At 32.3% G+C, this 27,782-nt stretch overlaps 2 protein-coding genes across 2 annotated transcripts in view; one reads left to right on the forward strand and one right to left on the reverse strand.

Moving 5' to 3' along the window:
- LOC143916579 (uncharacterized) overlaps positions 1–27,782 on the reverse strand; it is a 590,438-nt gene that overhangs the window by 238,963 nt on the left and 323,693 nt on the right. The window lies entirely within an intron of this gene.
- The window catches only part of LOC143916336 (pH-sensitive chloride channel 2-like), a 41,796-nt gene that overhangs the window by 7,684 nt on the left and 6,330 nt on the right, over positions 1–27,782 (forward strand). The window contains exons 2-6 of the mRNA XM_077437368.1: positions 21,769–21,955; positions 23,370–23,476; positions 23,556–23,761; positions 23,883–24,041; positions 24,261–24,416. Of these exons, the coding sequence (XP_077293494.1) occupies positions 21,769–21,955; positions 23,370–23,476; positions 23,556–23,761; positions 23,883–24,041; positions 24,261–24,416 (815 nt within the window). The remainder of the gene's footprint in view (positions 1–21,768; positions 21,956–23,369; positions 23,477–23,555; positions 23,762–23,882; positions 24,042–24,260; positions 24,417–27,782) is intronic.

Below are 27,782 nucleotides of genomic sequence, written 5' to 3' on the forward strand. Positions count from 1 at the left end.
TGTTGTATGCACTTCCGAGAAGATTACTGTGAAAAACAAAACGGGAAAAACCTCTTAAAAATAATATTCGTTATTAGTATAATACTGACGCGAAAGTAAAGCTATCCGCCTTCAACGCATCACGCCACGAGTGTGACAATAATCGCGCCACGCCTACCTCGCACTCGAACTTACTGACCATTCAGGGCTGTACCACAAACACACAGCAGATGGCCCACGTCAACAAATATATCTATACTTATATATAAAATTGAATGACTGTGGAACGGGAACGGGAATTGCACGCATTATTGTGGCATTGAAACGCATGCCTGGTTCAGCTAGTGTATGTATAAAATAATTTATCAACAAGGCATTTCATTGATGACAAATATTTGGTCATTCATTTTGACAAGTTATTTAAAATAAAATCAAAAATTGAAACACACATTCCAAGATATATTTTACTAGTAGGTAATGAAAAAGTGCACTTAGCACTAATTAAACTAGGCCAATCACTGCGATTCCCTCCTTACTATAATTTATAATAGTACATACATACACTGTATATGTAAATACTTCTATTCTAAATCTTGTAACAATCAAAAATGGGATCAAATAATGTTGGAAAAGTTTCCACTAACCGGATACGGCATTTCCTTTAACGGCAGATGTGATGAATGTACATACATACGTACATACATACACACATATACATTAGGCCTTTTCAAAATATGACCATCGTTATAATTTTCATTATAAAAATTGTTGTCAATTTATAGCTTTGGATATTTACATATGTACATATATACGTTTATTCGCGTCTTCTACTAGTTTTATGGTGGAAAATCCAAAATTTGAATTGTTCACTCCTACATAATATACCTACAATACATATGTATTAAATGTATGTATGTGCATACAATGTATGTAAATTAACCATATTAGTTAGCAAATGGAATTTTTTTTTTAAAGAAATCCTTAAATCCAAATTATTATATGTGTCACAGTGAAATTATATTTCAAGTGAAAATATATTTTCAGTGAAATCATAACCAGTTACATTTTGAGGGTTGGTTTTATTCATTTAAGATTAGATTGTTAGGGTCGGTATTATTTAAGGGTTAGGGTAGGTTAGGTTAAGTTAAGGTTGGCCTTATTCATTTAATATTGGGTTGTTAGAATTAAATTTATAGAGTTAAACTTTGTAAATTCATTGTTTGATACATTTTCACTGCTTGAATTGGTGAAAATATGCTTTAACTGTAACATATGCACTAGTGTTGTACCCGATGACATATCATCGCATGGGTGTTCGCATATTAAGTTATTAAATAAAAAAAACATTAAAACGAATGTGTCCTCGTGGTCGAATTTTTTTCAAATACCTTTTAAATATATTTAATTTAATATTTATATTTAATTGTTTAATATGAAAAAAAATGGTAAAAACTACCTACCTACTTACATGTAAACAATATAAAACACCAATAGAAAAATTAATTTATTAATTAAAAAAATTATCAATAAATAACGATAAATTATCTGCCAAGAGGAAACATTGGTAGCAAATAATATATATATATATATATATATATATATATATATATATATATATATATATATATATATATATATATATATATATATATATATATATATATATATAGAAGTTTTTTTCTTTTATTATTGTATTCGTATTTATATTTTGGCAGTGGTTTAGCTATGACCAGCAGCATAGCTCGGTCGTTAAGCTTCTGCTTAACACCGAGAGGCGCCGGGTTCGATCCCATGAGCTGACCAGTTCGATCCCATGAGCAGTACTACAGATATGACAGAAAGATTTTTTCTGATTATATCTGTAGTACTGCTGGTCAAACCTGGATATTTGTGACTCCAGGTCGATCGTTTCCTATTAGAGTTTGCCAATTTTCTCTGATTTCATTTTTGAAACGGTCCCCGGTAAAATTGGCTAAATATCCTTCCTACCTACTGTGTCACCACTATTTGAGATTGATAAATGTACAATCAAATTTATGTACAATTCATAGATGTCTCGTTAATTTGCGTGTTTTCCAATGTCTCGTAATTCAGCGACTTATAAATAAAAAAGCTGCAATGTTTGTAATTGGCCAGGAAGGCGCATTGGGGTTACCTGTAAGGCCTTTCTGGTATATATGTAAAAAATAAATAAAAATAAATGACTTACATTTGTATATACGGCGAGCGTTATCTCAGAGAGAAACACAGACAGACACACAGAATTGCGATATATGTATATGATGCACATTATATGTACACATTTAATTGAATTAGAAATGAACGCAAATGTCGAGAGTGACAATAATTGAATTCGAGGATAGATTTGGGATTTAGAGCAGCGTTGCGAATTGCGAGTAGCTGTACAATGGCGAATTAGCTTCCGATACGGTGATTTGCGGCCACCGACCTCGACGCTCTCCAATTCCAATTACATCTATTTTTTTTTTACTTTATTTTTATGTTTATGCCTTTCTGTACTGATCATTTTCCTAGAACTGCCAACGCCAGCCTTCACACCTGGATTAATTCAAAATGATAATACATATCATGATTTGCAGCGAATTCTTAATATGCGTACGAGCTCCTTAACCGCGATCGGCGGGTTTTCTACTTATAGTAAACGTCTGAAGTAATGAATCAGAGTTATACTTATAGCACGTGTTATAGGAAAAGATAGGGCGAATTGTGCAAAAAAAGAATATTAACGAGTCGATATTTACATATGTATGTATGTACATATTAACATATGATACACATGTGAGTCACTTTATCATTGGAACATTAAAAGTATTTAAAAGCGGGGAGGTGATCGAGTTGACATCAATTACGTCGAATCTCGCCATCGGCGATTTAATCGGGTCAAAATTTCCGCTCCTAGGAGACCTTCAATCCACCACGGTCGATACACCTAATTATGTCTTATTTTCCCAAATACACAATGCTTCATTTTCATTTCATTTTTATTTACACCCAAAAAGACTAATTACACCGTCAACTATTCAAACATTGCGATTTTCCGGTTTTTTTCTATTTCATTTTTCTCACGACTTTTTACGAATATGTTAGATGTTACAAACAAAGCGTGTCCTATTATTAACGTGATTGGATTTATTATCCATATATTTATTTATTTATTTATTTAATAGTTTTGGACCATTGTGGCATTACAGGAAGAACCTAATGCGCCACAATGGCCTACATTTGAAAAAGATATAAAAACATGATATAAAAACAAGTAAACTGTAAATAAAGGAAAAAAGCAAAAGCAGAAAACATGGTAAAATAAAATAATAAAAAAAAAAGTAACAAAAGGAAAATAATACATCATTCAGAGAGAAAAAAAAATAACAAAAGTGTAAAAATTAAAAATAAAATCCATAAATCCCATTCTTTGTTTACACTGAGCAAAATTAAAATAGTATATAAAAATGTACAAAGGAGAAAGAAAAAATAAAATAAAATAAAACAAAATATGAATAAAAAATAAAATCACAGCGAGGCCCAAATGGAAGAGAGTAGATTAAGATTCCACACATTCATCACATTCAAATTAAGAAAGTAATGATGAGCGCAGGTTACCAGATATGTTAAGATAATATCCGATAATCTACGCTCCCCAAGGTGGAAAATATCACATTCAGGGACAGCAGCAACGATTTCATTGAGAAGTCGAATAGCTCTTGGAATAGGAGCCATTCGAAAAAGAACTGTGCGAGCAGCAGGTACAACCATTAAATGATGATGTCTACCACGCACATAATTATTAGGGACATAAAGTCCCAACTGTTCCAGCAACAACGGGCATGACGTATTACCACGCAATAGCTGGAGAACGAAACGAATTAACGAGAAGATGTACTGTTTGCTACCAATGTTTTCTCTAGGCTAATAGACGGCGATTATAACAGTACATATAATTTATATTATCTCTAAGCTAATAGTCTTTTGATTTCCCTATACTATTGCAGGAGCACTTTCATGCAGAACAACGCTTCTCTATATATAACTACTAGTTGTATTACCCGGCTTCGCTCAGTATTTGTAATATAAACAGCGTAAACATGGCGAATCTAATAGTAGATATTCATTTGTTTTTTTATTAAATTTATTTGAATCGAAAAAAATACAATTAAATTGGCGTCATAGAAACTTTGTTTTGTTTACGAAGTTCCCAACCAAATATACTTACAAACTTACAAAGTCTCTTTCGAAATTATATGTATATTAGATATGTACATATGTATTTAGATATATAAATGAGTACGTACATGTAATGCATAGGTAGTGTTTACCTTTTTTTTCATATTTATTTATTTATTTTTACATATATATCAGGAAGGCCGTACAGGTAAATACAAATGCGCCTTCCTGGCCAATAACAAACAACGCAGCATTTTTATTACATACATAAGTCGTTGAATTACGAGACACTGAAAAACTCTCAAATTAACGAGACATCTATGAATTGTACATACATTTTATTGTACATTAATCATACTCAAATAGTGGTGACATAGTAGGTAGGAAGGATTTTAAGCAAATTTTTAAACGGGAACCGTTTCAACAATGAAATCGGAGAAAATTGGCAAACTCTGATAGGAAACGATCGACCTGGAGTCACAAATATCCAAGTCTGACCACTAGCACTACAAATGTACTCAGAAAAATTCTTTTCAATCGAGGTCAGCTCATGGGATCGAACCCGGTGCCTCTCGGTGTTAAGCAGAAACTTAACGACCAAGCTATGCTGTTGCCTAAATATAAATATTAAATATAAATATTAAATATAAATATTGAATATAAATATTAAATATAAATATTGAATATAAATATTAAATATAAATATTAAATTAAATATATTAAAAAGGTAACAGCACTAACACATTTCCTTTAATTTTTTTTATTTAATAACCTAATATGCCATAACCCGAGCGATGGTATTTCATCGGGTACAACACTAGTGTATTTATAAGTACATAAAATTAATACGTGTACGCTTCTATTCAACTTACATATGTAGGTACAACAAGTATGATATGCATGTGTTTTGCCCGTTGATGCATCAACGGGTGGTTTCGGAATTGAAGGAACATCTACATATGTAGGTAGATTAAGTATCAACTTGATTTATTTCGGTCATACACATGGTGTAATTTTTAAGTAGTCAATATAATATAATACGAAATATCTGAATTTGATGCGTCGAACAAAAAAAATGATTAAAATTGTAGAAAGAACAGAAAAGTTGTAGAAATCGTATTAGCGGGCTTGAACGTGTTTGTGAACGTGTCCGTGTTCGCGAAAGCGACGTATGACGTCACTGCAACCACACTCAACATATGTACTGCTTTCGGTTTTCATTTGTTAATATCTCACGGTACACTAGCTTAGAATTTAAGCCCCGGGAAACGCCAGGCATCATCGGCAACATTGGCTAATAATATTATGTGTAGATATAATATTTAGAGCTATTACAAAATCAAAACGAAAATGCCCTTGCCTTCTTTGACATATGTAATTCGAATTAAAAGAGCGATATCTTTATGTAAGTTAAATTCATTCTTAATAAAATTCCTAAACGTGTATTGTGAATAAGCAGCCTGTATATGGTACATCAGCCAAATTATTCTCCATTGATAATATACTACACATAATTAGCCTTTTTTCCGCATATGTGTCGTAAATTCATCCGTGGCTCAATTTTGCCTCGTAAGAAACAAAGTAGATATTAAAATTTGCGTTTTATTGTTGATTTTTTTGCATCTGACCCCCGAGATTTAAATTTTATTCTCGGATTTCGGTTCCTAAATTAATTCACTTATCATCCATGAATAATTTTGATACCATTCATGTTTTTTGATACCATACATTTTTCTAATCTACATATATGTACATATGTTATTACTATGAATTGTACCTATTGAAAACAAACCTATTAAATTCTTATAAAAAATCATCAACAGTTGATGTTGTTAAACTGGTTTGAGAAATGTGCAAAAAAAACATGGAACACTACTGACTTATTTATACACATTTTTTATGCGTAGGTATTCAATTTGCACAAAAAAAACCAACCAATATTTATTATTAGGTTCTCTTATAAAAACACAACAACTTCATTGAGATGAGCATATTTTTTCATTGATAGTAATCAGAGCAGAAATGCTATTTTTTTTAATCAATTGTGGATTTGGGCCTGTGCTATTGGTCAGTATATAAAATAAGCACTACTAGATATACGATCAAAGCTATATAATATGTACTCCACATACATGCCCAGATTTATTATTAATATCGATTGATCAAAACGTATTTTATATTTAACGGTCAGTGTTATATTTTGTTAAAATGACAGTTTAACAAAATAGTTAATAAATTTATCATTAACATGGGCGACAACACACATCTCTGACGCAACCCTCGACCAATTTACGTTTTCGGTTTCCAAGTCTTCGATCTTCACGACAGCAGATTGATTCCAATATTAGTTCTTCAAAAAGGCGATATCCTTTGCATAGTTTGGTTTAGTTCATGGATTACTCTAGCATGTTCCACACTATCGAATGCCTTTTCGAAATCGATGAAATAGACGTACATACATACATATATCCTCTTTTTGAATTCCCTATACTTTTACAGGAGCACTTGTATGCAGAATAACGCTTCTCTTTACATCATTGTATGTATGTATTTAAATATATTTATTAATTTATAGTTTTGGACCATTGTGGCATTACAGGAAGAACCTAATGCCTACATTTGAAAAAGAGAAAAAAACAATAATAAAATAAAATAAAAATAAAAAAGCAAAACCAGAAAAACATGATACAAAATATTAAAAGAAAAAAAAAGAAAAGAAAAATAATACAAATATATAAATATATTTTCATGTTCCAAAATTCAGTTTATACATATATTTTTATACTTGGTTAACAAACCAAGACTTCTTTATTATCATAAAAACGTTACATTAATGTTATTGGTACATATGTATATTCGAAAACTAAAGATTTAATTATGGAACGATGATCTTTGTTTCACTAATTAACTTATGTTCACTTTGTTCTGCTTTTATGCTGACCATCACTTGCGGGGTTAATGACTACCACTCTCGGAGTCTCGATGGTGATGACTCACTTATGTGATCTATATAAATGATTTTTATCTTTTGGGTTGAGCAAAGTCCGGCACTCCTGTCTTATCTGACTATCCCTTTACAAGAATTTTAATGGACTTGTTACTCACGTATATGAATGTGAGAAAGTGAATTTCGATTATTGTGGGAACTACATTGATACGCGAGGTACATAACAATATTTACATATAATATATATAAAATATATAAATGAGTACGTACTTGTAATACCATAGGTGAGCTCAAAGACTTGGGTGAACTTGTTCGAGGAAAGCCACGGTTATAATAACATACATATGTAATTGTATTTCTGAGAAACCATTCTATCAAATATTTGACACTGCATTTAACGATATTGGGATATCACTCACAAAATATTTTATAATACATATAATATGTACATTATACATCTAATATACATATGTATATGCGATCAACGTTTCATTTGTAACCAGTATGATTCCAAACGCAATTAATCTTGGTACACGGCACAGCACGATGATGCACAATTCACCTCGAGATATCTTTAAGATAATTCAATGATAATGATAAATAAAAAGTAGCTATACATATAGCGCCGAAAGGAAATTTTTCACGTGACTTCAATAAGGAAGTCCGATTTGAAAACGACAGTCTAGTAAGTCAAAACCGTGTATGATATTTAGTAGAGGCAGGCCAAGATTTGACCTTAGCCTGTGATCAATGAAACTGGCTGCAATCGATGTGTGGCCCGCGGGTACTTTTGATCGTGAAAAACCGCAAAATCGAGGTCCAAAATCACGAGACCGATTCAATCTTATTCGCACACATACATATTCATTCGCTTTTAATTGCACAACCGTGAGATAAAATTGTAGGTATAGCAGAAGCGACGCAAGATTGTTTGAATCGAGTCTCTCTTGAATCGAGTTGAATCTCATCCGGGTTTGTTGTTTTAATTTACTTTTGTAACCATTTTACACCACACTAAGTATATTGTGCGAACCCAGACAGAATATAATGATCAGCGAGTCGTTCATTTAGAGTTTTTAACTAGTAGAGAATCGCACGATCTGACCGTTGCAGAGGCCGCTCGACATTGACCAACATACTTTTTGCACCAATTTATTCGCTCGACGACTCCTTATACAATATTGTTGATGATTATCGAACGTTTACCTACACATTTAAATACGCGTGCAGTCGTTTGCTTTGACCCTTTGGCTGCCAAACGAAGATAAATCGTACTTTGTATGTATATGTATTATACAATAGTTCAAACCGATGTATTAAGTATTATACGTACAATAGTTCAAACCAATAAATGGTCGAAAACATTTATTTATTATATTTTTAAATTTTTTATACTTTTGTTAAGAATTTATTTATTTATGAATACGAACGTTATGTATAATAAACCAAATGCTATCATTCCGAAATTTGAAAATAATCACAAAAACCAGACCAATTGTTGACTCGTTAGCGTAAGAAGTACAAATCTGAATTATATTGTAAGTAAATCGGAAGATAATTAATTTATGTATAGACGTTCGTTTTGCTTTATTCAAAAATGGGAACTAATTATTTGGTGGGTTAAAAATAAGTAAAATGATCAGTAATTTACTAAATAAGTGATCACTTACATAAAATAAATGATCAGTAAATATTAATTTTTCGATCAGTAATTAATTAAATAAGTGATCAGATAAATAATATAAATGATAAGTAAAACCAAATAATTATAACGTTTGACTGTTGGATGATAGCGCGTAGCCCATCTTAGATCTCAGCAGCCAACACTTATTTATTTAAGGGTCTGGTTAGGTTAGGTTAAGTTAGGGTTCGCCCTATTAATTTAAGATTAGGTTGTTAGGGTTGGTATTTATTAATTTAACAGACACGCGAGAACTGAGACAGTGAAACTGAAATGAACCTAGAGTGAGGGGCGAGGACCGAGGGGTTTGAAAACGGAGAGGGGCTCAATATTTGTTTATGAACGATGTTGAAGTTGTTAAAGCCGGGTTAAACACATATTCGAGAAAAAGTCAGTGCAAGGGAAAAAACAAAAATCAGGAAGCCAGTAGCGTCAGCAAGTGAAAGAAAGCCAGTGGAAAAACGAGAAATCAAAACACCAGTGAATGTCAGATTTTATCAACGCGTGGTCCGGCGTAAACAAAGAAACGCACGCGGGTAGAGAGTACACTACCGAAAATGATCCGATATGGCAACATTGGCTCTGCTTCATCTGTCAGAATGCGTAAAACTGATCGTTGCATTTGGTAATTGGACTATTCGTCACATTGGGGTGGTCACAAAGACAATTTTTGCCATGAAAATCGCGAATACACAATATTTGGCACTCAAGTTCTCGTTACTATGATAGTTATCGTTAGTATGATGGACTTTTCGGCTGCCAGATGTTCCGTTATAGAGATTTTAGTGACTTTGTGACGAGTGATTTGTGACCAGTAATCACCGAACCGTTTCATTTAATAATTTATCATTTCTTTTAAAATCTTATCATTTCGTTTTATATACTGATCATTTTGGTTTAATTACTGCTCATATTATTTAAATACTTATCATTCTATTTAATAACTGATCAATACAAATTTATTATATTCACTGATCAAAATGTGAATTTTTTACTGATCGATTAAATAGAGGCCGTAATAAGCAGTATTTGAACTATGTATGTATGTACATATGTATCTCCAAAATATACAGAAAAAACCAGTGATAATGTTCTAATCAAAAGCATAAAGTTGACATAAAGCTATTGATCGAGCTAAGCTATGCATACATATTTATTTATTTTATTTATTTATTTATATATATTTTAGCTATCAAGCTAATTTAAAAATACATCTTAATTATTATAATTAACTCTAAAATTTATAATGAACTTATATGTACTGTCCCTCACAGAGGTGTCTCTTCGCACCTCGCAGGAATGCATCCATGTTTTTAGCAGACCTGACGCACTCAGGGAGGGCATTATACATGAGCACACCCCTGTGAAAAACACCCCCAGCCGTCTTATTCTTTCTTACTCTACTTACAACTAATTTGTCCTTATTTCTAGTATAAAAACTATGTTTATCTCTATTCCTTATTATATAATCATCAAAATACTTAGGTAATAACTTATGATCTACATAACTTATAAACAAAAGACAATGTACTAATATTTAGACTAATTCTAATACTCATCCATCCTAATTCATCTAACATACTTCCAATACTCTTAAATCTACTCACATTCAAAAAACCTCTCATAGCTTTATTCTGTATTTTTTGCATTTTTTCTAAATCTTGGCCACTAAACAAATTAAGCACTATGCATTAATATAAATTAAAAAAATATGCATGTATGTAAATTCGTAACTAAAAAATGTTGCTTCCCAAAAAATTTTTCTCTCTTCGATTTGGGACCTTTTTTGCTTTAAAAAGTACTACTACATTGTATTGATCTTCCCATCAAAGAGTAAGAAAATCAAACCAGCCAGCAACATGGCTTGGTGGTTGCGTTTATACTAACCACTGAGAGGCGCTGGTTTCGATCCCGATTGAAAATAATTTATTCAATCTTTATATATAGTTTATTTAATCTTATAAATTTTATTTAATCTTTAGTATAATCTTTAATGCTGCTAGTCATACATCAAGACTTCAGACTCCAAGTCGATCGTTTCCTATCAGAGTTTGCTCATTTAACCGATTTAATTTTTTAAACGCTTCCTCCGTCAATTTGGCAAAAACCATCCTACCCACCATGTCTCCACTATTTGAATATGATTTATGTACGAGTGGAAATCCATAGATGTCTCAAAATCTAGCGATTTATGTAATAAAAAAATCCTGTAATATTTGTAATTGGCCAAGAAAGCAAATTGGGATTAACCTGTTAGGCCTTCCCGGTATATATGTATGTAAAATAAAAAACCGTGTATGAAAATTATCTCAATCAAGTCAGTGAACAGCCAATCTGTATTGCAAATCAAATTATGTACATGCAACTTTATTTTTTTAAATAAACCTTATTATATGCTCATAAGCACTTGTTTATTTATCGATGATATACATATATGTATGCATGTAATATATACTTAATAAATTTAGACAAAAGTACATGTGTACATACATACATATATACATACGTACATATTTGCAAATGTTTACTTTCAAATGTTATATTCAAAAAAATCGAATATTATTTAACTTATACTTAATCATGTAAGAGATATTTCTAAACATATCTTTAAGTAATACTGTGATGTATTTCATTACATATGTATGTACATACATACATGCATATGCGATAAGTGTATTTAAATTCACTGAAATTTAATCACAACGAGTCGTTTGATTTTTCGAAGACGCACATTTAACGATTGCGGAAGAAAATTAAATACACACACACATACGCATTGGCTATCTCTCGAATCTTCAAAGCCACAAAAAATGTTTTATAATAGAGATACACGTACTTGAAAAAAATCCAATGCTTAATGATATACCTGTTGTGTGTAATTTGTTGCCATATGAATCTCAACCGGTCACGAAATCGGAAGCGCAAAGCCTTGATCTTTATATAATACATATTTGATGCATTGGAATATTTTCGCAAAAATATAACTATTTTTTAGTTTAGTCACATAGTCAGTGGCGGGGAAATCTTCCTGTTTTTGTCGCACAGCCTTACTTACGTGTGCGCGAGCAGGTGACGTCATACAGATTCCCCTTCTATCCTACTCGCGCACACACGAGTAAGCCTGCGCGATAAAAACATGCAGATTTATGGAAGGCACGCCACTGACTATAGTCTATAATTATTCCTTCCCATCGAGACAGAAATTAGATCACAATTCATATCAATAAAATCATACATATATCCTTCGAATTGAAGGTCACTCCAACATATCAATCTGAGAATAAATTAGGACACAAGGCGCGCACGAATGTACAAGGCACGCACCGCAACACCTCCTGTCAAATCGGTCATCATTTGTAACATAATGCAATATATCTAATCAGTTGATGCGAGTTTTAAATTTTTAAGAATATTGTTTTCATATGTATCCATGTATGTAAACAAGGGCGTGGAAAACGATTCTTGTGAATGTATTAATCATTCAAATCGACAGCCGCAATGGAGATAGTCAAATTCAGAAAATATCCGTGCCATGGAAACTGTTGAAAATTAACAACCGAATAACCCAGTATAAAAATTATAGTAAAAATATTTAATAACATAAAAATAAAGTAAATTATAATTTAAAAAACCGTTAAAATACTTGACATGCGCCGCATATACAAAAGATACGAACCGCACACACTGGTCTTTATAATACATGCAAACATAACCAGCAGTGTGGAGTAGTGGTTAGTATATTATGCTTTCGAGCAGAGTGGTCACGGTTGATTCCCACTAGTAGCTGCCGGCCAGACCTTGATTTGTGAGTTTGCCATTTTTTTTTATTCTGATTTTCATTGAAACGGTTCCTGTAAATTGGCATCACCTTTCCAATTTCTCTTGCTTATCTCAAGTTATTCAGCGTCTTAAGGTTTGCCAATTTTCATAATAAAATGCTACAAAAATTTCTATATATAGATGTCACTGTGGATGATGTTTGTATAAATTCGCATTTCATAAATACTTATATTGATTGTATTGATCATATTGTATCTGTATTCGTACAGATACAATCTGTAAAGGCGAGTGTAGATGTTCGATTGAAATAAAATAAAATGTGGGAAATCAAAGATAGAAACGGATATGATAGAAAAGTGTCAAATCTGAAATGAAAGGAATCGAATATTTATAGGTGTCGGCCTCGTCGTGTAGCGCGTCTAATGAGGGACACGAGGTCCGCCACACAATGCGCTGAAAGGCGGCCATTGTTGCGCCATTTGCATTTGCAAGGCGGCCGCCATTTGCATGTGTATTCGCCATTGCATGCGCCATTCGCTATAATATTCGCGTTCGATCGACGCCTTTTCACACCCCGTCTCTTTCATTTCGCCGAAAAGAAAACGCACAAAGCGGAAACTCTAAATACTGTCAACGTCTCCTTTGTCTGAATTTTACCACATATTTTATTATAATGTTCCATTATCCCGTCTATTATATTGCCTGTCAAAAATGACAATTTTTATGGAGAGTCGTTAACGCGCGTCAGCATTGTCCGCATGAATGAATAATTTGAATTTTACAAATGTTTACTATTTATTCACTGGATACTAGACGCTTAAAATTTCCCCCACGTGAATTTAACGTTTTTATTTTCATTTGCAAATTCAATGATGTCTCGGAACAGAATCCGCGTCACTTCAAATGTTAATTTTTATATTTTAAATTTAAGCTTATTCATCACTAGTGGATTTACCCGGCTTCGCTCGGTATTTGTAATATAAACCGCTTAAACATGACTAATCTAACAGTAAACATTTTATTAAATTTATTTGAATAGTTTTATTTTATATAAATTTATTTGAATACTCATTTGTTTTTTTTTTATTAAATTGACTCTCACGAACAAACAAACATATGTATATACTTTTTCGAAATTATATGTATACCAGAATCCGAAGAGAAATCGGTTAGGGCTTCGTTCCCTTCGGCTGCGCCCCCGGGGACTTCGAATCCTTTGATTCGAAATAAAATCGAATCGGCAATTGAAATTTATTTTCTTTGAATTTTTCGATTTATGTATATACAGCCTTAGCTGAATCTGGCAATTCCAGAATAAGGCATGCAATTCCCGTTCCCGTTTCAAGCGATGGTTGGATCTCTACTTACGTCTCTTTAATGCCGTGTCGTCATAAACCAACTGGTAACGTGGTTACCAACGAACACATTTCCTTGACTACACAATGGTGCTTCATACTTTCGCGTCGGTAAAATCGTAATTACGAATATTATTATTAAGAGGTTTTCCCGTTTTTTTTTTTCATAGTAAGCTTCCCGGACATGCATACAACAAATCCTGAAAGTTCCATCGTAATCGGTTCAGTGATTTAAGAGCCTATACAAGACAGACAGATAAAGAGAAAAACAAAAATTCAATTTTATATACATATATATATGTACATATATATAGATAATTTTAGTATTGTACTTGCTTTATTTTAATGTTTGGTTCACGAAAATAAAGTTTTCCTTGTATATTATAAGTTCACGGACTCGCAAGTGGTCCACGGACACAAAAACAATTAATCGGCTTAAGAAGGTCGAGAAATCCACGTAATCACTTCCGATTGCAAACATGTGAAATTTTTCCTCAATAGTACCTACCTACAAATAAATAGTACGAATATTTTTTTACTTGCCGTATAAAAAAATTTCAAATGACTAATTATTACCTAATGAATATTGTATAGAATCGTTTCGGTCACTGACACGCAAAACGAAGCATCGTCGGCTATAGATGAAGATGAAGATGGCCATGAATCAATCTCGCAGCGACGAGACATCTCATGATAGCGGTTTGCCTGTCATCACCGCTATTTATATAATATATGTATGTTTGTATATTTCAAACAGCGGCTGAAAAGTGCTCTGCATAGATTTTTCAAGACGTCAACCTTTTGTTTGTGTGTGTGTGTGTCATTCAAAATCATTACAAAAGAATTGTCATCAATATTGTCGAAATTGTGAGAGACGCTTTGCTAAAAATTTACATGTCAATCGTCGTGCTGGATATAAATCAGCAAATGTAATGATTGACGCCAGTCACACTCGTTGCACACAATATTGATGATCTTGTATTGAAGTATTCAAATCACCTTCGGTTTGTTCTTATCTCATTTCGAGTCAACAAACACCACACTGCTCGTTGAGCAATCACTCAATTCGAGTGAAATAAAAAGAAATATTATTTCTTACGTGCTTTAAGACTTGTAATACATATGTATATATGTAGGTTCTAAAACGCTCTACATACATACATCTATTCGTACATATGACACATCTACTAGTATATGCATGTGCACTACGAACTTGAGACATCTAACGGTGTGTTTTATTACTTTTTAACTGTCAATGTCTTGTATTTCACCGTCTCTCGGCAGTAAAAACTATTCACATGAGGTAATTATCTGATTAAGTCTCAAACTATCTCCGATTTGGCTCATTTTTTAGATTTTAGACTCAATCTATTAAACGATTTATTTTTTCTAGCATTTAATTTTGCAATTCGTATCCTCGCCACTTAATTGAATTTAAATGATACCAAATAATCATTATTTTAAACACCAATACATTTGTATTGCAATTATTTGCTTAGTTTATATATGAAATAATTTTAAATAAAAAAATAGAGAAAACAAATGACATTTATTTAAGGGTACCATTTATCAGCCCTATTTCCAGACAAATTAGGTATTTATCACGACATTATATGCGAATGCCCATCTCTAAAACATTTCTCAACACAAATAAAAAGTGTGCCCCCTCTCTAATCAAACGTCAAAAAGTTGCCAGGAACAAAAATAAATACCGACCCCAACAGCCTAATCTTAATTGAATAGGGCCAACCCTAAATTAACCTAGCCTTTAAATAAATAAGTGTTGGCTGCTAAGATATTACGTTGTGTGGATCATGAGGAGAGTGGGAATAGACAGGCGTGGGGCGACGCGCTATCATCCAACTGTCAAAAATTATAATTTCACTGATAGGGGCCAGTGAAAATGTAACTAGATATGATTTCACTGAACTATGTATAATTTTATTTTTGTTACTGGCAACCTGTTTGACGTTTGCTTTGCCGGGCAAACGCTGATTCTGTAGTGCGAGCTATTTTAGAGATGTTAATTTGACATTAAATGTCGTTTTGACATTTGTGGTGTAATTTATTTTACAGCCGTGCCAAAAATATTATCCCTTTAATTTAGTAGCCATTGTCAAACATGATATGTACATTTGTACATGTAACTACGATTTCATTATTTATTTGATTCAACGATATATGTACATATAACAATTCTATAATTAACATTAAAGTTTAATGACTGTAATCAAATAAATGCTCAATATAAACCCGGATTGTATAATTTACATATATACATACATATATACATTAATATGATATGTAATATAACTCATTTGTAATGTTATTCGACTCGCACTGGATTATTTTCATATATAATATTTACATATACCTACTTATGTATAGGTATATGCAGAGAAATGTAATAATAATAGAAGGGCTCATACGAATTAATAATTGTTGTCAATAGTACGTCTCTATAGATACGCTACAACGCATGGAATACAATCGGATCAATTTACTTATAAAAATCTATCCCATGTTGTTTATTGTGTGTTTTTGAATGCATTGTCTAATTTTTAGCGATGCTTGCCCATATTGCGAGTAATATAAACAAACAGAGAAGTTTTTATCGGACATACGTCGAGCACCAAGGATCAAATACGACTGATGCTAAAATTATTTAGGGTTGTCTGTGGACAATCGTCACTTGACAACAGTATGACGCCTAAAGCCACTTCTATTAATATAACATTTCTTTGGGTATATGTATGTATATGTATGACTCGGATCATCCCGGATGATTCTTCTTCATATGCCTTGTCCTCCTATAAAGTCGATAGCCAGCACTGAATATTGCTGGGGTGCTATGGCCGTACGTACCACTGCCGCAGTGGCGTAAATCCTATAACGCAGGGGTATGCGGTGCATGCTAGTCCTTAGGGTCGGGGGGGGGGGATCTCCAAATATTAATTATACATAAAATTCAACAAAAACACAATAAAAAATATATGTAGGAAAATCAATTAAAAGAATCAACTAACCGAAAACAATCTTACAATATTAACAAATCTTCGAAAACAACTTACAATATTAACATGAAGAAGTTCAGAAAATATATTTAAAATATGTGAGAACAGAATTTTCAAATTTACATATAGGCAAGAAAGGACATTTAAAATTGGCAAATCTAATTGTTTATTTAAAAAAATTGGTGGGCCTTTTGGTTACGCAACTGCACTGCCATGATGTTTTCCGCCACCCCGACTGAATTGTCCTACGATCTTTCTCTGGATTGCTAGGTGCAGGAGATCGTATTTTTGGTTCCGCATCACATGTCCAAGATACTCAAATTTGCACTTTTTTGCATTGTTGAGTATCTTGGCCAGCACCTCGGCATTGGTTTGACGCACCATCAATGAGATTCTCACCGTCCTTCTACATATGTATGTATGTCCTCATCTCAAAGGCCTGCAGCTTTTTACACATGGCATCTGTCAGGGTCATTATACATATTTCGGATAATTCGCATCCCAGTAAATCAAATATACAAATGTACACCGTGTATCGCATATACATACACACATACATATAAAAATTAAATAATTTTAAAATTATCAATTTATTTTTTAATTATTTTAAGTCATATGTGCTCCAAATTGTTAACATTGTGTATATTACATATATAATATATAATTTTGAAAGAGACTTTGTATGTATGAAAGGTTTGTTGGTAGTCGAAAAACAAATCAAAGTTTCTATGTCGACGATTTGATATGGTTGAATGTTTCTTTTTTTTCGATTGAAATAAATTAAATTTAAAAAATGAATATTTAATATTAGATTCGCCATGTTTAAGCTGTTTATATTACAAATACCGAGCGAAGCCGGGTGAAACAACTAGTATTTAATAGATATAAATGTGGGAAGCACACAAATGCGCACTGAATGCCTTTGTTGATGCTGAAGTTTGATGACCACATTTCATCATTTTTTAATGCCTAAATAACGTATAGAAACAACCTACATATGTACATATATGCATGTGAGCTTTTTCCGTGTAATCCTATTATGTACTATATCGTAAAGACGATGAAAAAGATAAAAAAAAAATAAACAACCGAAGCGGAGATTAAATATATATATAAATTGAAAGAAATGAAAATTTGTGAAATTTACGATTTTTGCACTTTATTGAGTTAGCGGTTGTGAAAAATTTATTGTTTATTACTTTTAACAAATTCCTCGTAACCCAGATCTTTTTTCGCAACTTGGGCGTTGTTTAAGATGTACATACATATTTACTCTTTATTTTATTTTTATTTTTTACATATGTAGATATATACCAGGAAGGCCTAACAGATATACCCCAATACGCCTTCCTAGACAATTAATTACCAACATTGCAGCATTTTTATTACATAAATTTCTGTATTTCGAGAGACTAAAGAACTCAAAATAAACAATTAATTAATTCATGGAGACATCTATGGATTTAGAATCGTACATAATTTTTTACATATTGTACATAAATCAAATTCAGATATTTGTGACATAGCGGGTAGATATTTGTGACATTTTTATTGTCTAATTATCTTCTTGCTGCTGCATCTTTTCATTTGCATTATTCACTGTATGTTCAATGGATGGAACTACTCCACTAGACTTAAATAGACATTAAATTGATTAATTATTATTATTATTTTTATATATTTATTTATGTGTTTTTTTTACTATTTTTCAAGAATATTGTTTTTATTATCAATATATTATTTATATGGGCACTGGGCATTGCACTATTCTCCCTATCGTCTGGAATAAAAGTTATTATTATTATTAAGGATTAGCACGGGATCGAACCAGATAGCCTCTCGGTGCTAAATATAAACGCTACCACCAAGCCATTCTGCTGGTCCAATAAACTTTTATATATATATATATATATATATATATGTTAGTATGTAAATAAACATATGTTAGTTCAATAAACTTTTACACGTGTCACGCAAATTCGTATTGTGGAAAACTTTGATTTTTCCGTATAATTAATAAGAAAATCCATACTTTTAGTTATTTATTTTCTTTTCTAGAGTATAGACATACATTTTTTATCAAAAAAAATATGACTACGTATTTATTTTTATGAAAAAATACGTGTTTTCCACGGGGATTTATTTAGTAGAGACCGACAGAAGTAAAGATGTTTTATCTTTTTCTTGACATTTGAACTGTTTGATATTTTATTCAATTATAATACATATGTACATACGTATGTATCCACAAATATCCAAATTAAACTTTAAGATAAGATTGTTGAATTCGGCTCATATTTATTGTGAATATACGCATGTGGCGGCCATGAAAGTCGCTTTATTTGCCTTCACCTTGGCGTGAGCAGATCTCAATATTTGTGCGTTGTTTTTCAATGTTCGTTGTTCGTTCGTTATCTCTCGATAGTGAACCGAGTTTGCCGAACAAACAGTGGCGGCTCGTTACAACCCTTTTTCATCCGAGTGGACCATTCGCCACGTGGCGCTACTCTCTTGCTCAACGTCTACTTTTCTTATGCAAACTCATATAAAACGCAATTATTGTATTATCTTATTAATATTTGCCTAGACAGCGTATGTGCGACGTGCTTTATTTTATTTTTAGATATATGTACATACTATGTATGTAATGTGTACCCAGCATCCAACATCTACATATGTACCTACCGTGTCTACCTTTGCAATTGCATTTGCATATTTATGTATGTATAGTACGTAAGTACCTACGGATGTGTGTATGCGTGTGTATAATAAATGATTATTTTAATCTCATAAAATTGGCATGTAAAATTAATTTGCACGGCAATATAGTATAAATGTTATTGCAAATAGACGGTGGGTGTTTGCGGCTATAAATCATTGCACAATCGCTTTTATTCAATTCGTATGAATAATATTATACATATGTAATATATAATAAATACATAAGTGTACGTGACTTAAGATTGACAGAAAGATAAAATGCAACGCGATGCAATTCGATGAATACTCTTCTGCATTATGTACAATAGTATTGTCGAAAAATTTATGACTTTTTTATGAACGCTTCTGTAGCTTCAATTTACCGAACACTTATGTACACTTGTGACCTTTGAATATATTTGAATATCTCTTTTGTCAACTTTTTATCCACTGCATCTCTTCTCTTAGCTCGCTCCACTATGTCAGCTGCTATGGTCATATACAATATACATATATATATATATATATATATATATATATATATATATATATATATATATATATATATATATATATATATATATATATATATATATATATATATATATATATATATAGGGTTGCCAGGCGTCCTGATTAATCGGGATTGTCACCGGTCTTAAGCCTCGTATCTCAGTGTCCCGAACAAACCTTTCGGGACGACCAAAAGTCCCAGTTTTCAAATTTTTCTATTATGCTTACTTTTTAAGCAATTTCAAAGGAACAAATTGATGGTAGCAAAGTTTTATGAAAAATTGACAGATTGTTTGAAACAATGGACACCATTAAAAAAATATTTTGTTGTATATTTCAATACGAAAAAAATATTATAACAAATGACACATGGTTGTTCAATTTGTTTCATTAAAAAATATATTAACAACAAAAAGAATTACTATCTCCAAATTGGAATGGAAAATAGCTGTATGGGTAATGGGTAGTTATATTTTTGCAAATAAAAATAGGATATCCCGAACAATATAATCATTTATATCGCATGTGCGAGTATATTTTCTCCATACCAGAGCATAATGGTAACGTGGAGAGAAATTCTCGTTAATAGAGATTTAATGGACTGATGAAAGAAAAAGACTTTCTTTAATTGTAGTTGAAAGTATTCAACTACATTGTAAACTATGATTTCAATTGTTGCCAAATGTATAATTATGTACATACTTAAAAATAAAGTAGTCTTGCAGAGGACCAAATCTAATGAAAAATATATAAATTAATGTTTAAAATTGTTTTTATTCCTATGTCAATATTTTCGTTTATTTTTGACTTTTCTTATTCCAATTAATACTAAAATTTGTTGATTTTATTTTCTTACTTGTGATTTTACCCGGCTTCGCGCGGTATTTATAATATAAACCGTTATTATAAACATGGTTAATCTTATAGTAAACATTCATTTTGTTTTTTATTAAATTTTTTAAATCGAAAAAAATAATATTTAATGACAGCCAATTAGAAATGAATGGTTTTTTATATTTAATTAAACCGGAGCTAAAAAATAAAGAATCCGGAACCGGAACTAAAAAACGAATCGGGATCCGGAACTGAAACAGTAATCGGATCTGGAACTGAAACAGTAATCGGGATCCGGAATTGAAAAAGACATCCGAATTCGCTAATGATAAAAGAATTCAGAAACGGAACTGAAAAAGTAATCTGGAAATGGAATCGAAATCGAAAGCAGAATCGATATCGTCGTCATAGAAACTGTGACGACGTTTATTGTGACTTTTTTTCGATGCTCCCAACCACACCTTACATAAGTCTCTTTCGAAATTATATATTAGATTAAATATAAATTGAAAATTAAGTAGAAGCTACATGTCAGCCCAAGCGAGCCAAAATCTCAGGGAGAGGACAAAACTAAGTAGTATTAGAATACTATTGATTTTTCGGCTGGGGGGTTCCCGGTTTGACTTGGAAGAAATTTAACAACCCTAAATATATACATATGTATTTCGCGTATAACATTTAAATTTCGCATTCACATTTGTGTCATTACTAGCAAAATAAAGTCATCAACAATTTTTGTCAATATATTTGTGTATGTAGAGAGGTTATAGCGTTATTTGACAGTTCTCCAGGTGGTGCTGAATGTGGATCAATCGAAAATGGAGACAAGTTGACCCAGTCCGAGTTTATGGCCAGGCTGGTCAATAGTTGCCGATACGACAAACTGCTACGTCCCAGCACAGACACCCCTGTATCGGTCTTGGCCAGGGTTTATGTCTACTTCATGCAGGCCACGGACGCTCACGACATGGTAAATTCAACATTATTTATATACATACATCTATATGTACACAATGTGTACTTCGATTCTTCTCTATTCATTCATCAGTTATCCCTACCTCATTTTTACTCAGTTATCCCTACTCCAGTGTAGAGGTTAAGAGAAAATTATTTATGTCCTTTTGTACTAGCCTCTATACTAGAGAACTATGGACCAGATACAAGCGGAAAACGATGAGGAAGATAAAGGTACAATATAACAACTGCTACCGTGCTCTTTTCAGGCTACCTTAGGGTTGCAGCATGTGCCCCACTTTGAGGCCATTCTCAGGATGAGAGCGGCCTCTCTACGTCTTCATATATTTTTATCGTCTAATTGTCTTCTTGATGCTGCGTCTTCTCATTTGCACTCTTCACTGTATGTTCGATGGATGGAACTCCTCCACCGACAACCTTAAATAGACATTAATTTAATTAATGAATTATTCTTTTTAGCATATTGACTCTGTGTGTTGCTCTGCCTCAAGAATGCTTGGGTTTGTCTTTCGTAATTCCCGACACTTCCATAACACCACTATTTTGAGGCTGCTGTACAATGCTCTAGTTAGGGGTATCTTGGAATACGCCTCTATGATCTGAAATCCTTCCACTAAATCTCTATCTATCAAACTTGAACTTATCCAAAGACGCTTTCTTCGACTGCTTTATAAGGAGCAATATGGGATTTACCCATATTTATTTCCTTCACAATTTGTCATGGGTATAGTCGCCTACACTTCTTTTGAACACAGGAGGAATGTTGCCCTCATCAAGTTCTTGTTTTCCATATTTAAAGGCTTTATCTCCTGTCCGTCTATCCAGGCTGAGTTGGGCCTTCATGCTCCGGAGAGTGTGGTATGGACCCACCATCGTCCCCTTTTCAACACTCCTCTGGCCAGAACTATGGCTTATAGTAATTCTCCCATTCCTCGTGGCCTCCGTTTCTTAAATTCACTGGATAGTGCCATTGACGTTTGTCACATCTCTCGTCATTTTATGCACCACTTCCTAAGTTACGGAAGTCGAGACCAATTAGAACGGTTGAGTTAGTTTGATCAGTTAAGAATTTTTATTTCATGTTTATTTATTTTTCTTTTCTTCTATTTACATATGTAATTTTACTTGTATTTCATGTACTTTTTTCCCTTTTGTCCATTCTTAATCTTTTTAGCACACTCGTCGCTTTGGAGCAATCTGTTAGACGAGTGTGCTTGATTAATTGATGTATAATAAAATAAAATATTATTATTTATATATTTATTTAGGTATTTGTTTTTTATTATTTTTCAATAATATTGTATTTATTATCTAAATATTATTTATATATATGGGCGTTGGGTATCACACTATTTTCCCTATCGCCTGGAATAAAAGTTATAATTATTACTATTATTATAATTTTTTAGCATTTCAAACTTCACTTTTTGCTCCAACTGCGCTACTTTGATCCACGACTTGCATACAAGACGTATTCGCCCAATAGGAAAGTCATAGTCGGTGAAGATCAATTAAGGTATTTGTTGTATTCCGTTCAAGAAGAGTTATAACAAAATATGTTGTATGGTAAAATTTTAATTAAAGACAAATTTAAGGACCGGAATATGGACGCCACACGTGTTTCTTTCGAATGAGCAAAAGTCAACAATAATGGGCACGGACTCCAAAGACGTCCTGGTCTCTATATCACCTGATGGGGTGGTACTCTTCAGCAGGAGGATCCAAGCTGTCATCTATTGCTGGATGAATTTACAAAAATTTCCGTTCGATGAGCAAGTTTGCTCGATGAACTTCGAGAGCTGTGAGTATATTATTTTATTTTTATTATTAATTAGAAATAAGTGGGTGAAGATCGAGTCAATTGAAACGGTTTGACCGTTTTTGTTATTGTCAATAGCAGTGAGTCAGTGTTGTTTTTGCAGGGATGTACAGCTCTAGCGAGGTGGAATTACATTGGGAAGAGCTGTCACCGGTGACTTTGGCGCCAGAACTTCATCTGTCAGAGTTCACTCTGCTCGACAGGTGGATCAATGAATCGTTAGTCTACTCCGATTGGACTGACCCCAGACACGGTGGATTCAGTGAGTTTCTCAATTTACAATATCTTGTCACTGAATAATACCAAACATAAAGCAAAGATAGATGAGGTCTAGTCGTGAATAGAGCTATGAACAAACATACATACATAGTTGCTTTTCTTAACAAAAGTTACAGCTCACATCTCTATACACTGATTTGGATATGTACTACTTAATTAAAGTCACGAAACACACATATGTATATTAATTATTTTTTTGCAGTTGGCAATTTCAGTGCACTCACGTTTTCTTTCAAATTGGCGAGAGAAATGGGTTACTACTTGATGGATTATTACATACCGTCTATGATGATCGTGGCAATATCATGGGTATCCTTTTGGTTACAGGCCGACCAATCAGCTCCGAGAATCACTCTAGGTTAGTTTCTGTAATTCTTTTTTATATATTGTACATACATATGTATTTGTATTTCATTTTTAAATGGCTGGTAAATGTGGTATTCTTGTTGTATATCTTGAATAAGAACAAAACAACAAACATGTCATATTGGACATCTCATATTTCTTAACCTGGGGTACGCATACATACATGGTATGTATATGTATGTGCATACCCCCAGGGATATGCCAAAGGTCGTTTAGTGATATGCAAAAAAAATATTTAAAAATGCAGAAAAATATTAACATCGTCATTTCAAAATCGAATTGAGGAGGCTTATTAAATGTTAAAAAATATAAATAATTTAAATTTTATAAATATATTCGAGTCGAAAAAGGGTTGGGAATCGCTAATGTAATCGATTTTAAGTTTTTTTTTATCATTATAAAAAGTGTTAAAATCTTGAATTCGCATAGTATACTATAGAATCATCCAAAACTACTTGATATATGTGTGTCGAAATGCATTTTCAGTTGTAATATATTTATTTATTATTTATTATATATGTCACAGTGAAATTATATTTTAAGTGAAAATAGATTTTCACTGACGTTTCAGTGAAATCATAACCAGTTACATTTTCAGGTTTGGTTTTATTCACGTTAGATTAGATTTTTAGGGGTGTTATTATTTAAGGGTTAGGATAGGTTAGGTTAAGTAAGGGTTGGCCCTATTTATTTAAGATTGGGTTGTTAGGGTTAAATTTATAGAGTTAAACGTTGTAAACTCATTGTTTGATACATTTTCTTTGCTTGAATTGGTATTTTTTCACTTGAAATATGCTTTCACTGTAACATATATGTACATATAACCAGGAAGGCCTAAAAGGTAAACCCCAATGCGCCTTCCTGGCCAATAACAAACAACGCAGCATTTTTATTACATACATAAGTCGCTGAATTACGAGACACTGAAAAACTCTCAAATTAACGAGACATCTATGAATTGTACATACATTTTATTGTACATTAATCATACTCAAATAGTGGTGACATAGTAGTTAGGAAGGATTTTTAGCAAATTTTTAAACGGGAACCGTTTCAACAATAAAATCGGAGAAAATTGGCAAACTCTGATAGGAAACGATCGACCTGGAGTCACAAATATTCAAGTCTGACCAGCAGCACTACAGATGTACTCAGAAAAGTTCTTTTCAATCGAGGTCAGCTCATGGGATCGAACCCGGTGCCTCTCGGTGTTAAGTAGAAGCGTAACGACCATGCTGTTGCCTAAATATAAATATTAAATTAAATATATTTAAAAGGTAACAGCACCAACACATTTCCTTTAATTTTTTTTAATTAATAACCTAATATGTGAAATTCATCTATGAATTTTTAGCTTGTACATACATTTTATTGTATATTAATCATTCTCAAATAGTGGTGACATAGATGACAATATATTAACTGACGTTTTAGGTACTTCATAATTGAATACAATTTAACATATATAATTGCGCACACAAAATATATATATATATATATATCTCTAAAAACGAAAATACACTTTCAACAATGTGCTCCAGTTGTAATATAACAGTTGCTTTTTTACCGCTCTTATCGTTTACAAATGCTTAAGAGTTAAAAAAATGCCCTAATATTTGCTAGGCATTATCAATAAAGGTAATGAGTACCGTATTACGATAACTCTAAGAACTCAAAACAAAAATATGACTTTCCAACTCAATTTACTAGTCGAGTGACGCTTTCGCGAAAACCTAACCTCTCCATCTTACCTGGTATCTACTTATAATTTAATCATTTAAATAACTGAATGTAATGAATCAACTTACGTAGGTTAGACGGAATATATTCAAACTAGTCAAAATATATATATATTACAACTGGAAGATACACTTCAACTGTAACATATATAATTGTATAAAATAATCCCCTAATGGTCCGTACGCACCAAACCAACGACGATTTTGGGCCAACTTTTAAAACCAGTAGCGTACAAAATATGGAAATAAAAATTAAATAAAAAAATTGAAATTAAATATCAAAATTACGCTAACGAGCGAGATTGAGCTAAAATTAGATCATCGTTGATGTTTTGAATTACAACAATGTTTTGAATTACGACGATACGCATTACAACCAGAGAAATATTATAATTACGAGCGAAAAAAACCTTGTTATTGTTTCTTATAAGTCGTCACGATAACTACTGTGTTTCCCCCTTCGGAAATATTTAACCAACGACGATTTTGGGCCAACTTTAAAAACCAGTAGCGTACAAAATATCGAAATAAAAATTGAATTAAAAAATTGAAATTAAATATCAAAATTAATCTAACGAGCGAGATTGAGCTAAAATTAGATCATCGTTGATGTTTTGAATTACGACGATACGCATTACAACCAGAGAAATATTATAATTACGAGTGAAAAAAACCTTGTTATTGTTTCTTATAAGTCGTCACGATACACTACTGTGTTTCACCGTCGATGAAATATTTAACAAAAAAAATGTCGGTGATTTGTCAAAGGGTTTTTTTTTTCTTTCGTCGAAATAAAATTAATAATCACACATTATCCGATAAATTTTACCTCTGAGATGGATTTAATTATTTGATTTATTTCGACGAGAGAAACAATTGAAGACATTATCCGATAAATTTTACCTCTGAGATGGATTTAATTATTTGATTTATTTCGACGAGAGAAACAATTGAAGACATTATCCGATAAATTTTACCTCTGAGATGGATTTAATTATTTGATTTATTTCGACGAGAGAAACAATTGAAGACATTATCCAATAAAATTTACCTCTGAAATGATTTAATTAATTGATTTATTTCGACGAGAGAAACAATTGAAGACTAAAAAAATTTCGTTTGATAAACCGACAACGTGTCGGGTTGGGACCATCGCTCGGTCACCCATACTAACACATGATATATTCTCAGTAACTGCGCATTACGGGGAAGTAAAAATAATAATTCTTTGATTTTTTTTTTCGATCTTAGTGCGTATCTACGTAAGTCAAAACATCTTCGACAAACAAAAGTCGAGGATTACCTGTATGTGATTGTTGATGATCTAATTTTAGGTCAATCTCGAAAATGTATTTAAAATGGGCATGTTCTGTTTTAACTTTCAATATTTTATTTTAAATTTAATATATTGATTATAATTTTATTTTGATATTTGAATTTAATTTTAATATAATAATAATATTTTTAATTTTGATATTTGATTTCAATTTTTAAATTTAATTTTTATTTCGATATTTTGTACGCTACTGGTTTTATCCTGCTGGTTAAAACGTTGGACCAAAATCGTCGCTGGTTTGGTCCGTACGCAGCATAATGCGTATGTGTAGTGCAAGCTGTTA

This window comes from Arctopsyche grandis, chromosome 9, assembly GCF_051622035.1.
Source record: "Arctopsyche grandis isolate Sample6627 chromosome 9, ASM5162203v2, whole genome shotgun sequence".
Lineage (NCBI taxonomy): Eukaryota > Metazoa > Arthropoda > Insecta > Trichoptera > Hydropsychidae > Arctopsyche > Arctopsyche grandis.